Here is a 19243-nt window from a genome sequence, read left to right as displayed (position 1 = left end):
AGGTATATTGTTATGTTTTTTATGGTTTCACACTGAAGGCTTTTCAACTTTGGAATGGCACTGGCTTAAAGGAAATTGTAAGCCAGTCCATCACCTTGAAGACTAACGAGGCCCTGTTCGGGCAGTGACCGTAAAGGGGAGAAAGGATTTTGTGAGAAGACGCACACACTCACTACACGACCTGCTGATGAATTTTGTTTGTATGCCACATTAGCTGGATCCAATTTGTGTCATTCGCAATCAGGTTTTGTGAATTTCTTGTCTCTTTTGTTTAAATCAGCTTTGCTATTAAACTAAATTCATTCTGCCAGTTTCCTTTAGCTTCTTGAATAGTCTCCACCACCACTTGACACTATAGTGCTTTCCATTGTATTGTCCTATTATTTTCTATTGTATATTACATTATTGCAGCCACTAATTATCACTTGTCCAGATTTTTACTGGCTGATGCAGGCTGAAACTGACTGTTTGGCCAGCCTTGACTGGAGAAAGGTTGCACATAGATCGCTGTAATGGAGCTAAGTGCTGACCATTGTAAATAAGGTCCAGTTATGGTGTTGATGAAAACTGAAACCTGCTTCTGCATCTTAATGGCCCTACATTAATAATAGTTGGCAAGATGAATTTTCCTGTTAAAATAAATTGGTAATGCCAGTATGTCGCCATACAGCCTCTGCTTAATATAGAGCCCAGTTCAGTGTATGAAATGAGCACGCACATACTCCAACAGCACACACATATATACTCACGCACGACTGAAGAATGACAAACTGATTAGCTCCCTCTCGCTGAGAATTAATTGGGTTTCTTCACGCTTAAAATTAATTCCCTCTTTTATAATGTCCTATTTAAGAGTTGTGGGGCCTAAATAAATAGAGGTGATGAATGGCTAATGTGTTGAGGACAGTCAGAGGGTTCCAGGGGCCCAAAGATGGTGGCTCCTGGTAAATGACATGAAGATAACAAGAGGTGACACATGCATGTCAAACCTTGGTGTACACTGGATAAATGAGAATTAAAGGTACAGTTGTTGAGATTCAGGTTAAAAATGAATTCTGAACAGAGGGGGGCAGCATTTCACCAGATAGGAAATGCGATATGGAATTAGCTTTGCACACAGAAGCCTTTTGAGGTACAATATGATTATGCAAAGGGATATTCTTTGTTTGTTTTATGTCACTATAATAATATCTGCCTGGTTATAGTTTATTCATGCACATACAGTACACCAAATGAAGATCAACCAGTTGTTCAGTTTTTTTCATATGTCATTTAATAATGCTGTTTTGAAGTGTCTCGATAATAAATGGAAGTTACTGTAAGCATTTTCATGTTCTGAGTGTAATAACAGATTTAGAACTAAAATAAGTTATATAAAGCTGAAAACAAAACTAAAATATAACAATATGACATACACATTTCTGAATTTGTGAGAATAAAATACTATGACAAATGCATGTCTCTGTATTAGGGATGGGAAGATTATCTGATATGTACCGATACACCGACACGCACGTGTATGATCCGAGTGCACCGGTAGAGAAGCTGTGAGTGAATGAAAATTTTGGAATGATATCGAGATGCATCAATTATTGAATGTTTGTATCGATAAAATTTGATTCATCCAGTAGAATATAGTTTTGCTTGCCTTTAAGTGTTGCTATTTATTTGGGTAAAGTTTTTCTTTTCTGAAGACCCATGTTAACATGGCCACGGATTTGCAGATGTGTACACTGTACACAACAGTATGAGCTCCACAGATACACTGTGGCACGTGCGCTGTAAATGAATACTATATTGATCCAGTGAGGGAGCAAAAAGTTAGGGTGCCCCCCTTTTACATCTTAGTTTTCTTCACCATATCTAAATATCTGGGATTTTTATCATTATTTTAACTCTACTAAAATGTGGAGAAAATAAACCTAAAAAGATGAAACTAAAGAAATGTTTTTTTAAATGTGTTGGTAAATTCTAATTAATAATTTATGCATGAGGAAAAAGTTAGGACACCCTTATCTTCATTATTTAAAAGATAGAATCCTTAAAAAGCCATTCTAACAATGTTCAACTGGTTTGTACCTGACCAGGTGCATTCAATCTTCACTTTAGGCATTGGAAGAAATAATGAACAGAAGAGTGTCCCAACTTTTCCTCCCAAATATATAGAACTTACCAACATATTTTAAAAAGCATTTCTTTAGTTTTATCTCTTTTGGTATACAGTATGTGCTCCATAACTTAGTATTGTTATAAATAAAAAATCTGAATCCCAGATGTTTATATGGTAAAGAAAACAAAGATTTAAAGTGGGCGTCCTAACTTTTTCACATGACTGTATGGGAGGCACGTGTTCTGAAATTGCCCAAAAGCCAATTGGTGAAAAGTCATAGTTTTATTTGAGAAATTAGTAATCAAGCTCATTGAATTGCGCTGCATATTCTTTTACCAGAATGAATGTGTTGAATCAGAATGTGCTTAATCGCTCTGTATCGTGATTTGGGTGTGAATCGTATTGTCTCGCGAGATGCCACACACGTATTGGATCGGAGATGCTGTATCGAGATGCGTGTTGTATTGGCCTTACAACTATGATTCCCAACCCTACTAATGAAGGAACTTTCCCATTTTGAAGCCCGTTTATGTTTCGATTGCTGAATACACAAGGTGGACTTGAGTGCACCATGCTTTGCCTTCCAACACAGGGTAAAGTTCAGAGTTTACAAGCTGTGCTCAAATGCACCATAAAAGCTGAGTATCTCAAACATGGACAGGAGGCAAAAACAGCAGGAGTGATGTTGAAATTTGTAAAATATATCCTAAGTACCAGCTCATATTTTGCCTACTGACATATTTTGGGCCAGATGCGACCCGTTGGCTGGTGATCAACCAGTTGATCACCAGTTTAAGCTATAATTGCTATCATTTAGCTGAAGCAATTGGGTGATGCTTCACATTGAGTATCTTCCTGTTTGTTTTTGTTGTAGTAACCACACATTATTCAAGTAATTTAACATTTCCAATTTGTCCTTCAGGCTCAGTGATTTACACATTTAACATGTTGATTCAGGAAGGGAAATTGGTTAAACCTCTGCTGAACTGCACCTTCACTGCGGAATTAAATTTAGACACTTAAAATGTGGTGACATGTAATTATAGCAGTGCTATTCAACCAAGTTTACACACAAACGTTAAAGTGATATTAATTTTCTGATCATCTTGGCTTGTGGATTATGAACACATACAGATCTTTTGATTCAGGATGTGGTCTGTGCTGATGTGCTGTTGATTATGATCAGATGATTGCCAGAAGACCCCCTAATGAAATAAGTGCCTTGAAGATAGCAGGAGCTAAAATGAATTTACCATCATCTGTTGAGAGATTAGATGTGAAGGTCAGTGTGTGATATTTAGTGGCATCAAGTGGCGAAATTGTAGATTGCACTGCTCCGCCCTCACCTTCACCCTGACCTAGGGTGCCCTTGAAAAATATGAGGTCTTACAACACAGCTATAGTTTGTTTTATCAGTTCTGCTATTTTTAGTTTAGGGGACATGAACTTTATTCCATATACACAGATATAATAGGTGATGCTATAGAAACGTGGTGGTGGAACATGGAAATCCACTCCCTCTATAGATGTGAACTTGTTCAAAGGTTAAACAAAAAACACAACAATTCTTTTATTCAGGTGCTTACACAATAATGGCAATATGATTGTGATTATTATATACCATTTTTGTAATTACTTCCCCAAAATCCAAATTAATCATTCTCAGTCATATTTTCTCTCTGTTATTCTTAGTATATCAAAGTACTTTTTTCTCCCTCAAGCTAATTTGTTTCATTAAATTTTTTAGCCAATTCGCAGGTTTTTTTGGGGGGGGGTAATTTGAGGAGATACTTTTATGTGCATTTGGTATTATCTGGAAAAGAAGCAGCTCCAGAGGTTGTACTGTAGCTTTGCTGTCTGTGTTTTTTACTGGGTTGTCATAGCAACTGTGGGTTTAAGACTTCTTTGAAACCACTGCAAAAGGATGAGTTCAGTGATTGAATTTCTAACAATAAATAAATTTAAAAAATCGAGATGTTCTCCAAATGTGTCCAGAAAGCCATCTGAAGTGTCACCTCTAGGGGGCACAAGTGAGTAGCTGAGTCACACTGAATAAGAATAAGGACTGGACTAGACTAGACTTAGCTGCAGTCTGGCTTTTCACAGTCGCTGCAGTCCATTGTAACTCTGTGAATAAATCAGTGCCAGGAGCAAAGGAAAGATTCTCATGTAATCCCACATGTGAAGCTGTGCATGGAAGTTGGAACAAGGTGCTGCAGTGTCAGTGTGTTTGCAGATCATCTTGCTGACCACCTGATATTATCAATGAAACAGTCCACTGTCTGGATAGCACAGAGCCCAGCTCCCCTGACACTTACTCTCCCCACTCACCTAATGTTGTAAAGCAAGAAAAGGCTGGGGTCTCCACTGCTTTCAGTGTTTTCAAGGTCTATTCTGTTTACTCTGTTTTTAGTATTGTATTGTTGTAATGTAAAATCAGTGGATACAATCTTGTCTCAAACCCCCCCCCCCCAGACAAAAAGCATTATTGTGGAGGGTTTCTGGGTGTTCAATTTAGGAGGATCAACTTGCAGAAATGGAACATAATATTCACGGCTATGATTTCATTATCGTCAATCATGGAAATAAGAATTGCGTTTTCATGACTTTAAAATGGGTTGTTTTTATATCTACACAGGGAGCAAGTTGCCATTTTAGGAGTCAATCATGTTGCACAGGTTTCTTTTTCTTTATTTCTCTTTTACATATACCAGATGCATGCAGTGTTAAAGTAAATTCAATGAATAAATGAATATTCTATTAGAAAGTGGATCAGAGTTTTTATCCCCTGACCTAAAGTTTAAATTGGGCTTCTCATTTAAGTTTTTTGTAACCATCATAGGAAATGGCAGGGTCTATTCATTTGGTAACAATTTGCAACTTCACCACTAGATCACCAATCGACCAACTCATACGCCAAATGAAAATGTACAACATTGACAATGCAAAACTTTGTTGAAATGCCTGTAAGATGGCTGTTAAATCCAAAGGCACCAGTCTCTCCAAAATGAAGTCAGTGTTGAAATATAATTACATAGTTAAGTACACATAGTTAATTAAATATTTTAAGCGTAATTACACTGATGGTCACTAGATGCTGCTCTACAGAGCCCTGGCTCCTGTAGATTTACACTGAATCAGGGATGTAACCAATTAATCGACTATCAATTAATTGTCGATAAGACTTTGCTCCATTAAATTACAATAATTGTTGGTTAATTACCCTTTTTCACGGCAGTATTTGTAGTGTTGACAGTAGGGGCCACCACTGCCTAAATTAGGCTTCATTGCTGAGGTTGAATATTTGGGGGAGTCGCCCTGTCCACCTGTCCCACGTTGCGACCAGAACCGTATTGTGGCGTTGATGAGTTAGAATCGCTTTAGGGACGGGGTGGAGCGAACCACAGACCGGCCCATCTGTTTGTCCCACATGCTGCAGGTTGCCTATTTGTGGGAGCAGTACATCCCTGCTGGCAGGAGGAGGCCCAAATACACGCACATACGCGAGGTCGATATCAGTCCGGTCTGGAATGGAGTGGGGTCCGAAATGCCCATTTCTTCTAAACTGCCCCTCTTCAGATCCATTTATTTTATTTTATTTCTCTGCATAATTTATTTTATTATACTGCATAAATGCCATAGCCTGTACTGTATCCCTAATGGTACAATAAATCAATCATTAAGGAATATGACATGTTTTTTCCATGAAGTGTATAAACAATATTTAGGTTTTATTCTTAAAGAACCTATTGAAAGAGAAATTCAGGTTCACAGGAAAATCACTGCTTATCAATTAATTGTTAATTGACCAACAAGGTCAACCAACTAATGATTAATGCATTAATCGATAATTTGCATCCTTACACTGAATGTCTCTCTAAAATACAAAGTCTATATTTTTTTCCAGGAGTCTGAAAGAAGTGATCTTCATTCATTTGTTTATTTCAAGTATTTACAGAATACATGCAAATTCAAAATTCAAAAAAAAAAAAAAATCATTCATCTATACTCGAAAAGGAGTGGGAAGAAGAAAAACTTATGGAGTGGGAAGAGGAAAAACTTAGGAGAAGGAAGAAGAAAAACTTAATCAACTTAATCAGAAAAACTTGATCTGAACCATTAATATGATTTAAAGGTGTACAGATGAGTTTGATGTGTGAGCTTTGATTGACAATTGTGTTAGCTTGCTTACCTGACAAGTCAGACTTTGCAAGCTTAGAGTTAGTGTAAGGCGTAACCTAGTTCCTGTCACATGTCCGAAAATGGTCACTTCCGATTTCCCCTCTCACAGCTAAATGCCAGGAGTAACACTGGTAGAGTCATTTCCTGTTTTAGTGTACGGTGGTTTCTCCACCGTTCCGCTCCTTTACGAAACTAACAGCTGACCCTGTAGCAGCCATTTCAATGGTAGACATGAGGTTAATGGTCGATATGAGCTCAGATTCAGACTAATACTTTAGTCACCAAAGCAATTATTCATCCCATTTTTCAAAATCCATGTATCTTCTGGACATTCTGGTATTAAAATGGGATTTTTCAGACACACAGATTAGAAGAAAATTGGATTTGTTGAGACCTGTCACCGTACTGGCAACACACTCTGAATCTTGTTTAAGGAGATTAAAACTAGTGGGCACATACAGAGATTTATTATAATAAAGTCATGTTAGTTACCAGTAAAAAGACTGTATAATGTGTTGTTATTGTATTGAGCCCATTTATCTACTCTCATCCATCCACGCGTTGTTCTCAACCCTTCTGACCATGTCCACTTTAGAGACAGGAAGCGAACTGTTTCATTGTACTAACACAGTTAAAAGCATGCTATGTTATGCCAAAGTCAGGGTTTGAAAACCCTCAAAATTCAGTGGGTGACATCATGGTGACTACATTCACCCCTATCTGAAAGGTATTTTTAACACATCTGAATAAGCAAATGAGTCATGTTATATAAGAAAATAGGAGGGGTAAAGGGGATGATAATAAGTTAATGTATAAAGGTCAGTGTTGGAGCAACAGTAGCACAGCGGCGTGGATCACCTGTCAGGCAGCGATGGTGCTGTACTGAAGAGGCAGTGACAGCAGGTGTCCTCCATACAGCACAGTGTGTGTCACAGCTGTCAGTCTCCTGACACAGACCTGTCCACACTGTCCAGGATGGTTAGGCAGATGAGCCAGCAAACACACACACATGCACAATCACCACATCATATTTGCATGAGCATACACACATACACATAGATGTGAATAACACTGCGTCAAGGTTAGTTAGAGCTGATGACAATTGATTAACAGGCTGGCAGGAGTCTGTTTAGGATATGAACTGGTTTCACCTCCTCTTCCTCTGTCTTTTTTTCCCTGTGGCTCTCCATCCATCCCTCCCATCTCTGTCAGGGGTTTGACTGTTTCCCAGAATGTGTCCTGCTGTCATCTTTCATTACATCTCACCTGGAGTGCTTCTGCCTTTTGAGTGTTAAATGGATACTGAGAATTGTATTACCTCCGCCAAGGAGCTTATGTTTTTCCCAGCCTACAAGCAGCAGTTTTTTCCACACATTGTCCCGTGTTTTTTGTGTGTGCAAGTTCCTGTTGATGGTCACTATAGATGATTACATTTTAACAGATGGAAGTCAAGGTTTGAGGTCAAGGAAAAAAAATAGCCATTTGTTCATATGAAACAAAATGCAAGAAAACATCACATTTCAGTTAAAGCTAATCTGATTTTATTCTCATTTCACTTATGTGTATGGTGTCAATATTTAGAGCCACAAAAAGTTTGACCTTGAAAAGTCAAAGGTCATAGAAGATGATTTTCTAAAAAAAATAGCAACATCTCAAAATGTTGTAACGTGGTATCTTTGATACAGGTCCAAGTGCTTAGAGCTAGGGTTAGGATTGCAGTGTGATTTCTGAGAATGGTATGTTGTTAATTTAGCTGCCTGTACCTATGTACTTTTTGTCTAGTGCTGTGCTTACTTACTCTATTTACCTACTCTGAGGCAAATATTGTACTTTTACTCCACTTCCTTTGTCTGACAGGTTTAGTTACTAGTAACCTCTCAGGTATATATATGTACTAGTATAGTACTAGTACTTTTGCTTTAATCCTTTAACTATGTTTTGCTCTTAATACTTCGTTTCTTCTGCATGTGATGGACTATTTTTACATTGTCGCATCTGTACTTTTACTCAAGTCTTAAGGCTCTGAGTACTTGTTTCAAATGATTAATGTGAGTGCTTCTGTGTTCTGCACTGCAGGTGGCCGAGATGCACGGTGAGCTGATAGAGTTTAATGAACGCCTGTACCGTTCCCTCATGGCCAAAGACCACCTGATTGTCCAAATGAGACAGGAACTCATTGATCTGCGAGGACCGGTGAGTGACTGGGCACACACACTGACACTGACATCCTCTCCACGTTTCATTTCTCCATAGGTTTCTTCTCTTCTCTCCTTACCCTCCGCTCACTCAGTTATTTTCTTGACTGTCCTCTCAGTTTTTCTGTTTGATTTTCATCCAATCCTCTGCGTGTTTGTCCAGGAGGCCTCTGCTCATTTTTCTCAGCAGTCAATAATTGCCAATAAAGGTTAACTGTGTATTTCCTGAACTTGTCATCAGTGATGTTTGTGTTTACATTATTCTTTGGTGCTATTGTACTGTAGCTGCCAATCAAATGGAATCTTCCCAGTTCACCTATCTAGATTTCTTCTAAAGAAGTTTGACTGTCTGTCCGTGGTCCTCAGTTTGTGTGGGTCATTTCATACCTTCTCACCAATAGGCCTCTCAGCTCAGCTGAAATATATAAATTCTTCTCCATCACAATTCTAAAGATTCTCAGCGGGGTTCAGGTCTGGACTCTGTGCTGGCCACTCCATGGGGAAATGATGTCTGATACTTCCTTGAACCACTCGTTAACAATCTGAGCCTGATGAATCCTGGTATTGTGATTTTGGTATATGTCTGTGTGACCCATCAGACCACATGACCTTTTCTGTTGAAACACAGTCCAATCTTTATGCTCTCTATCAAACTGATGGATTAAGGAATGAGAAGCTACTCATTGCATCAGTTAGGGTTAGAGAACATGTCGTAGGTGAAACATATTAATCACTGCAGTAATTATCCAATGGAAGGATCTGAACTATTTACTCATTTAAACCCTTGTAGTGGTATACAATATTATGTTTTACATATTAACAACAAATGTTGTTAATATGTGCAGTGACAAAGTAGGTAGACCTTATGAATTTGTATCTAATGATTATTAAGTTATGTTACATCAGTGTTAGTTAGTGTCATCTCCAGACACTGGTCCTGCAGCACCTCATCCTTAATATGATGGCTGCTAGATGTGACAGCAGAGAGTGGAATCCAAGTAACTTCACCCAAAAAAATTGAGTTTGAATTCCCAGTTGCAGATGAGATAGGTCCCAGTGCTTTGCCTGTTGTCTCACTGTTGCTCAACCACACAGAATTTCCCACAGTGGATGGTAGATACAATGAGGAAATCTACATTTATTTCTGTTAGGAGTTAAAGGTGATGATTATTGTTTTAATGTTATACCTGGGACACACACTGGCAGTTTGTTACTTTTTATACAATTAGTTTACCATTGATAATAACCTTCAGTATAATTTAATTCCATCATTTAGCTCATATTTAGATAAAAAACAGAACGAAATGAAGACCTCAAGTTTTCCTTTTACCCCTGGTGCAACAGAGAAAGCGAGAGAAAACGTGCAATGGAATATTTTAGTCTGTGACACATAGAGTCTTGAATACTTTGTCTTCTCTCGACTTCAGTAAACTTAGGTCTCGTTATGACTTGGTCTCAGTTTAGGCAGTCTTGTCTCCAGCACTAGTTGAGGGATCAGGGATCCAATATGAATCGGAATTACAGGCCAGTGGAAGAATTTGTCACTTCATTGTCTGCTATTAGTTGGTGAAGATAGAAATAAGCTCAGAAAAGTTTGAAACTGTGAAATAATACGCCCAAGCTAATGATAAATACTGTATGTTCATTCCCAGTGGCTTAGAACTCTAACACTGCTAATCTTCATCTTCTTCAAACGGCCTACTTTTGCCTCGTACATCCAAAGTTTTCCCCCCACAATAACAACAAACACACACAATGCCAACATCTGGTTAGGATGTGCTCAGGAAACCTTGAAGCAGTCACACACACACACACACACACACACACACACACACACACACACACACACACACACACACACACACAAAGTCCATGAGTTGATAGAGCAGCAGTGATTGGAGCCCCAGGCTGAGGACAGGGCCTCTTATCCCACTGTTTCAGCCCTGCTCTGCTGGACCAGTACTCAGTGTGTGTGTGGGTGTGTGTATGTCCGCCCAAACCACTCTGGCCCTTGATTGCTGCATGCCACCAGCTCCCAGAAGATGACTGTAACCCAGTCACTTTCACTCTGCCATTACTTCCTCTGTATTTGTGGGGATGTTTGCATCTGTGTGTGATTCTTGTAGGCTTTGATCAAAGCCTGGAGGCTGCAGACCCCAGTGACAATCCTGCTCTAGATAAGACACTCTCAAATACAAGGCCAGCATTTGGACCTAGTAATGTGGTTCCTCAAGAGACCTGGAAACATGCAAAGAGTGAAGCAGCTCACACATTGGCATTATAAAAGTAACATATTGTAAGGGCGAGGGTCACTGCACTTCATTAGAAATGCGAGCATCGCACTTAGAACACATTATGTTGGGATGTTTTGCCAGATGTTTGCTCCAACCACTTAACAGTACATTAATATCACATCATTTTCTTCAGTCTAAGAATAAATAAACATTGCATGCACATATTTTACATGACAAGTTTCAATGAGTGTATAGCATTGGGAATTAGCAATGCATCAAACATACTCACTGTATTGTGATTTGTTCCTCATGAAATGTAGTAAATGGCTGAATTATGAGCACTAAGTACAGACTGTCATAGTCATGTCATTTTTTTAAGCTGTCTGTACAAGACTTGCTTAAGAATTTCACCTCTCTCACTGCATTTTGGATGTTTGCAGCATGAATATTGCCAAGGTAGTGATTATATTGATGTAAGTTTATAGTTCATTGCAGGAGTGGCTGGTGTACATGAGGTACAAATCCATGAATCTGGGACTAAATCAGTTGCTTCTATCTCAACTAATGGTAGCTACTAGCTAATATACATAAATAAATGCACAGATTTAAGGGAAAGGTAGATTTATAGTATTCTGTAATGATAAGAATAATCAAGAACCATAAGTTCAGTCAGATGTGTCCACTATCCTTGCATCATAGTCCGTTCATGCAGTTCTCATAGTTAATAGCATTTATGGCCAAACATTTTTTTTGAGGTCACAGCAATTTTGACATTTGCCATCTGGCCACCACGTTGTAATCAGTTCATGTTTGAGTCCAAGTGAACATTTAGGCTGTATGTGGGAGTAAAATCCTTCAGATATCACATTCATTTAAATGACCAACAAAAGATCACATTGACCTTGACCTTTATCCACAAAAGTGCCTTTAGTTCCTCTTTTGAGTCCAAGTTTGTGCCAAACTTAAAGACATTCTGTCAAATTATTTTTCTTTATATCTTATGTTAAACACATTGTGGACTAGCAGAAAAAACATTGTATTGAGATGTGTGGCTACATCTGAAAACCTCACATATAATAAAGTAGTACAAAGAATAAAGAGAAATTGGCAGAGATAAAAACATTAAGATGAAAGCAGAAAATGTGCATATCAAGTATCAAATAAAAGGAAAAAAGGCTATAATCAATTAATTATAGGTCTAGTGTGTGATGTGATTGCAGAAAGTGAATATAATATTCATAATTATGTTTTTATTAATATATAATCGCATTAAAATAAAAATTATTGTGTTTTTGTGTCAGAGAATGAGCTGTTTATATCTACAAAGGGAACACATTACCTTTCATAGGATCCACTGTGTGTTGCCACCGTGTTTCTACTGTAGCGCTGAACAAATTTCCTCTTTTTTTCAGATTTATAGCAAGTGGTATCCAGTGTTAAGATGCAGAACTACTGTGTTTTAATATCCCCTTAACTAAGAAACCCAGAAGTGACAAAACAAACACTGATTCCAACAAGAAACTTCTGTGCTTTTTGTAGCCATTGTAGATGAAGGACATTGTAGCAGGAATGCGATGGGGTTCAGTCTGAAACTTCATAGCTACATGTTACTAAATATTGCACATCGGAACCCTAAATGCTGTTGATCCCCAGAACACACATCGACCTCTCTTTAGTGACAGAACCTTTGACTCATTTCAGTCAGTGCATCTACTATCCATACAAATTAGTTGGAATGTATTATGCTTGAGCTAGTTCAATGAGCCACATAATACTATTCATTCTCTCTTTAGAGTCTGGCAGTGCTAAAAATGTCCAGCCTGTCCACTTTAACCATGAGAAGTTAATGTGTGTCTTTGCCTTCCGATTGAATTTTCTTTAAGATTTTTTCAAGGTATACTGTATATACTGTCTATCTTTTATCTGTATTTTCCAGCCCATTACAGTATATAACAATTGTTTGATTTGTCTTTCTTCAAGGTTCCAGGTGATTTAAGTCAGACGTCAGATGATCCCAGCCTGTCAGATTTTGAAACGTAAGACTGACCTATCTGCTTTTCTTTCTCTTCTTTGGTTCACTTAAAAACTATTTTTCATATATTCAGTATCACAGTAAAAGCTGTTCTCTCAGCATAATTATATTTAAATAATTCCTAAATTTGTGTATGGACAAAGCTCCAATTCTGTCTTAGGTCCTACATTCATTCATTTACTGAGATTCATAGTGAGCTGTAATTTGCAGTAGCTTCCGATATGCATAATGCTGACTCACTGTTAATGTTGCTGCTGCCAGTGATAATGATGATGGTGATGATGATCATAGTAATGGTGATGGCACTGAGGATTGTCATTGTTTGTGTCACTCAGAGCTCACCGCGCTCTCATCAACGTGTGGATCCCCTCTGTGTTCCTACAGGGCAGAGCTGCCAATGCCTACCACGTCTATCAGGTACAACATAAATACCAATCTGTGTGAGCAAGATGTTTACCAGGAGAAAAAACATGCAATTATAGGAGGGACAAATTACTTTATTTACATACTAGACGTACTGTATGTTAAACTCTTCCCAGAAGGGTTTCTGAAGGCATGTAACAGCACATTATGTAATTAACTTATGTAATGACCTGATAAAATGATAGAAATTTATACGTTATTATGTAATAGCACCCACATTTTGTAATGATAGTTTGTGTTTTGTTACGATGAACAGTCCAAAAGTTATGTATAAAAAAAACAATGGTTACAGTTATTACATATTGTGGCTATATTACTAAACAGAGGAATTCTACTTTTAGCTGCATTTTCAGTGTTAGATGGTCTTTTTGGAGAGCACTGACAATTGCAGGGGTCATCTCCAAAAGAAATAAAAACAGGGCTTAAGTTTTCCAGGTCAGGTTCAGAAGCAAAGTCACGGTGTTTGTCTGTTTTTGTGAGATAAATGTGATAAAAATCAGTTATTATGGATTTTACAGTATGTGGCTATTTAGGCTTTGAGAAATACAACCAAATATCTACTCAGCAATATAAAGTTATTAAGTGATGACAAGTAATATTATAATTTATGTGTAAATAAAATGAGGCCCTTAAAAAAAAGAAACCAATTGTGTTATATGTACTTTTCTCAAGTTTTGCTCAAATGATTGCCACAGATTTTTGAAAGTTAATATATTAAATGTATTTCACAGAATAAATTATGAAAAAAAAACCCTCATGACCAAACATACAATTTTAGTTAAAATGTTGATAAAATTAGGTTGAATTCACTCCCAAATTCTCTATATTTATACTTAACATAATGATTCTGTTTCATTTAATTGGAGTACATGGTTTTAATCCAAACATTTTCATTTAACATTTACTTAAACAATAGCAACAATACCAAGTATTTTATTTGTTTTGAATATTTTTTAACCAGTGCGTCATTTACACGTTACACGACCATTGAGTCATCATTTGTTACAGTATACACAGAGGTCACCAGTCATAAGTGATGAATGAAGTTTCATTTAAATGAAGTGTTAAACCATAATATTGCATTTTGGCTGGGTATTACATAATGCAGTATGTCCTTAATTTTTTATACAATAAAAGTGCAACACTCACACTTTTTAGTAACCACTACTAGTTTGAATAAGTCATTGCAAAATTAATCTGTGTATTATGAAATGTGGCAGATTATTACAAAATGCTCATTCATCTTCTGAACGTCTTTATTCTTGAGAGGGCCGTGAGGATGCAAGAGCCTTTCCCAGCTGCGTTTTGGGCAAAGGCAAGGTACACCCTGGACATATCGACCGTTCATTGGAGGGCTAACGTATATTTATATCTATATCTATATCTATATCTATCTATATCTATATATCTATCTATATCTATCTCTATCTATCTATCTATCTATCTATCTATCTATCTATCTATCTATCTATCTATCTATCTATCTATCTATCTATCTATCTATCTATCTATCTATCTATCTATCTATCTATCTATCTATCTATCTATATCTATATATATATACACACACACACACACACACACACACATATATATATATATATATATATATATATATATATATATATATATATATATATATATGTATATATATACATACAGGGTGGGGAAGCAAAATTTACAATGAACATTTAGTAGTTTTTTCTCAGCAGGCATTACGTCAGTTGTTTTGAAACCAAACATATATTGATGTCATAATCATACCTAACACTATTATCCATACCTTTTCAGAAACTTTTGCCCATATGAGTAATCAGGAAAGCAAACGTCAAAGAGTGTGTGATTTGCTGAATGCACTCGTCACACCAAAGGAGATTTCAAAAATAGTTGGAGTGTCCATAAAGACTGTTTATAATGGAAAGAAGAGAATGACTATGAGCAAAGCTATTACGAGAAAGTCCGGAAGATACTATTAAAGAAGAATGGGAGAACGTGTCACCCGAATATTTGAGGAACACTTGCGCAAGTTTCAGGAAGCGTGTGAAGGCAATTATTGAGAAAGAAGGAGGACACATAGAATAAAAATATTTTCTATTATGTAAATTTTCTTGTGGCAAATAAATTCTCATGACTTTCAGTAAACTAATTGGTCATACACTGTCTTTCAATCCTGCCTCAAAATATTGTAAATTTTGCTTCCCCACCCTGTGTGTGTGTATATATATATATATATATATATATATATATATATATATATATATATATATAGATAGATAGATAGATAGATAGATAGAGATACAACGATATATAGATATATGAACAACCAGTCACTCTCACATTCACACCTATGGACAATTTAGATGAACCAGTTAACCTATTAGTGCCTGTCTTTGGATGATGGGAGGAAGCCGGAATACCTGGTGATAATCCATGTAAACACAGGGAGAACATGCTCCGCCACACAGAAAGGTCCACTCAGCTGGTGTTGGAATCGAACCCAGGGGGTGACAGAGCTATCTACTGCACCACCACGTCACACCATATTATTACAAAATGTGTTTGTTATTATTATTCATTGAAGTAAAAGCATTTTACTAAGTTATTTCTCAATAATTAAAAAATAATTATTAGACCTCAGTGACAATTTGTCATAAACAAGAATATTTTTTCTACTTTTGTGTGAATGCAAGGCAGAAATCTAGCACACATTAACTGTTTACTTCACAAATTTAATGAATGAGACAAGATGGAAAAAATTAATTGAATTAAGAATTGATTTAAATGATATATAAACGCAAACTTGTGGCTAGTTTCACTAAGTAGCCCTCACTAGCTTCGTCATAATATTGCCTTTTGTTAATACCAGTCTTTAGAGTGTATTTTATGTCTATTACACTGATTAGATGGCATCCTAGTCTTAAGTACACCCAGATTTAGCGGTGCTGTCACTTTCAGCACCATGGACAGTGTCATAGCCTGTTCTCTAGGTCCATGACTCTGTCCTTGGTGCTGAAACACTGACCAATGCTCAGTGAAGATCTTACCCATACATGCACTAATTTCAGGCCTCAAGGTCATTCACTCTTTTTGTTTACTTCTTTTCTAACCTATATTTTGCTTGATTGAATGACTTTTTGTTTTCGACTTTACATACACACATTCAGCTATTATGCATACATTTGCATAACATTTTACTCATTAAACAATTAGGTGAGAGATTGTGTACAGCAACCGGTTTCCTGCGTCACCTTGTTTGATTTATATCACAATAATGACAAAATCACTGCACATCATCACATGACTTTTTTCAAAAGCCAAAGTTCATATCAACCTCTCTGAGAAAATGGAAACCTCTGAATCAGCCCGTTTGTTGTGCACATCCAGTTTATTGCTTCCATCTATAAGAGGTCTCCAAAAGCTTGTCCAATGTGAAGTTAATATATTAGTTGCATCGTTATCTTGTCTGTATTTAAATTTGTGATTACAAATAACCCAGAGTTGACTTCACACTATCTCCTGACTACGCATAAGATTTATCCTCAGACTTACTGAGACATCGGCTTAAACTACTTGCACGATGATGCATGTAGTTTAATTAATATGTTGAACCTTATGTTGTTTCACATCAGTGCAATGCAAAAATATAGTGGGTGAATGGAAAATCCATATGGGAGTTCTCAGCATGACTGCTTTATCCAGTGTGAATCTGTATTGTGTTCAGTTTTTGAAAAAGAAAGTAAAGAACCTTATCATCAAAAGAGAAAATGGTGTCAGGCAGTAGCAGCCCTGGCTCAATCCAGTTTTGGAGAAGTATAAGGAACATGGGGAGTTCCCGCTGATTCAAGAGCTTAATCTTATCTCAGTCACTTCAAGTGAGATTTTCAGATCACAGAGAAGTAGATTGAAGTTTTTTTTTTTTAAGTACCTTTTTCCTACTTCAGTGATATATTTGTCTTGTGGTGGTGCTCACGAATGGGACATGTGTGACACCATGTGTGACATCAATGTGTGACATCAATCCACGTACACCTTTAGTGTACGTGGATTGTAGATGGTGGATTTAGTGCTGTAGGGGGGTTGGTATACAGTCATTAACAAAGTCAGTCAGTAAAAAAGGATTTAATTCGATATGTGCAAAGCTACAGAAATGAAAATCCATCCAAGCTTTCCCCCTCAGTGGTATGCAAGCATTTATAAGACGCAACTCAGTTTTCAGACAAATTTGGCAAAGTGCAATTTTGTGAAATAGCTTAGAACAAGTTCTTGCCAATTGCTCTTCTATGTGGCTGTTACAAAAAGTTGCAAAACTGTCTGACATATCACACTGGAGTCGGGTGTCAGGAAAGGTTTCAGCAGTGTAACAATAGAAAGAGAGGTAGAATATGTGATGTTTATGATGTGATGATTGAGGAAATTAACCAGTTCAAGTTCATTAAGTATCTGAGTGAGGAAACAAATGACCCAGCCCTGAAATAATCATATTAACCCACATGGGCATTAACAACTCATCATCATTAGCAGCATTCATTAGCATTGCAGGATTTTATTCCCAAACAGAACACTTAAACAGTCCGCCTTAAATTTAAAGAGGCAGAACATTCCCTGTTGAAGTGCATGTATTGTTGTTCATATCACTTTTTTTCTCTTTTTTTTCAACCTTTTTGTCATCACTTTGCAAAAATTTCAAAATCAGACCTCTCTCCACTTTACAGTCCATTCCTTGCTCTGTTAGACTCTACGGCATTTACTCCAAAAGTATTAGCATAGCTCTTCTTACCAAAAATGCGGTCGTCTGGAGCTCTGTGCTGGGTACTTATCTTAGTGAGGTGAGCTGGGAACTGGACTCGAGAGCGGCTTTAACAAACCGAACTGCTGCTGCTTCCGCTGCTTCTTGTATCTGTCAAGTTATCGAGCAAAGTAGACAACGGCGACTCATTCCCTCGGTGACTGTTTTACTGTGTCTGTCACATTAACAAGGTGTTACACCTCGACTCTCTCACTGCTGCTGCTGTCCCCTGGCTCCCCCAATGCAAGAGACACTCAGACATTCAATCCCCTGGTTCAGTTTTCTGAGACAGACACACACAGACAGTGTTACGCCAACACAAAGATAAACACACAAGTATAACCTAATATTAGTGGAATACACTGTGAGTAGAAAACTAGTACATAGATCCACGTACAGAACCTACTTTGGTGTTTATATAAGAGCCACACATTCAACACATACTGTACATGTGTGTAAATACAAATACTAGTTTCTGCACTTAAGTAGATTTTTCAAGCATCTAAACTTTACTTGAGTAAGTAATTTCTCAGACACTTTATTGCTTTTATTTTCCACATTTTATCACACATTTCCTACCATTTCTTACTATTCATTTTAGTGTCAATGCATTTGAGGAGAATTATGAAATGGTTGTATTTACAATGATTGTGGATCCTCTGAACATAAAGACATATTTCAGACTAAACAGATGATGTTCACCAGTAAGTGTCGCAGATGATAAATGTAACAAGATGAAATAGAAAGGAAAGGCTGATTTGTAGATGTACGTATGTAGCAGTTCACCGTCACCATAGGTTTTAATTAGGTCTTGTGATCTCATCATATTCAATGATCATTAGTCTTTATTAGGCATGTGATGTACTTTTCAGAGGAATCATTCAAATTTGTCATTGAAACAATAAATGACATTGTCAGAACTTTCCAATTCAGTTCATATTCATTTTAAATGGCCTGTTTGTCAGTGTAATTATAGTATTTTACAGATGATTTTGCATTATCCTCTGGGCTCATAGCATTAATTTCACTAGCACAGGTCACTAAGCTAATGAGTTTATTTCAGTCCAGATGGGATACTTGAGCATCTGTCAACATTAAAATGTTTGGTTCACATTTGGTTCACATTATATCAGAGTCTGGCTGCAAACTCCAACACACAGTGAGTCTAGTTATACAGGTGATATGAGTTTATGATTATCTGTGTTTTTGTGTTTTTGATTCATAATAAAACTCAGGAGAGACAAATTAGTTTAGACAAGTACAGTGGAACTCAAAGTATGT

At 37.1% G+C, this 19243-nt stretch overlaps 1 protein-coding gene across 1 annotated transcript in view; it reads left to right on the top strand.

The window, feature by feature from the left end:
• Positions 1–19243, top strand: part of snx29 (sorting nexin 29) — a 265361-nt gene that overhangs the window by 164192 nt on the left and 81926 nt on the right. Inside the window, exons 16-18 of the mRNA XM_030163645.1 lie at positions 8369–8485; positions 12702–12757; positions 13089–13170. Of these exons, the coding sequence (XP_030019505.1) occupies positions 8369–8485; positions 12702–12757; positions 13089–13170 (255 nt within the window). The remainder of the gene's footprint in view (positions 1–8368; positions 8486–12701; positions 12758–13088; positions 13171–19243) is intronic.

This window comes from Sphaeramia orbicularis, chromosome 19 (genome assembly GCF_902148855.1).
Source record: "Sphaeramia orbicularis chromosome 19, fSphaOr1.1, whole genome shotgun sequence".
NCBI classification, from domain to species: domain Eukaryota; kingdom Metazoa; phylum Chordata; class Actinopteri; order Kurtiformes; family Apogonidae; genus Sphaeramia; species Sphaeramia orbicularis.
This window is presented reverse-complemented; position numbering and strand designations above follow the sequence as displayed.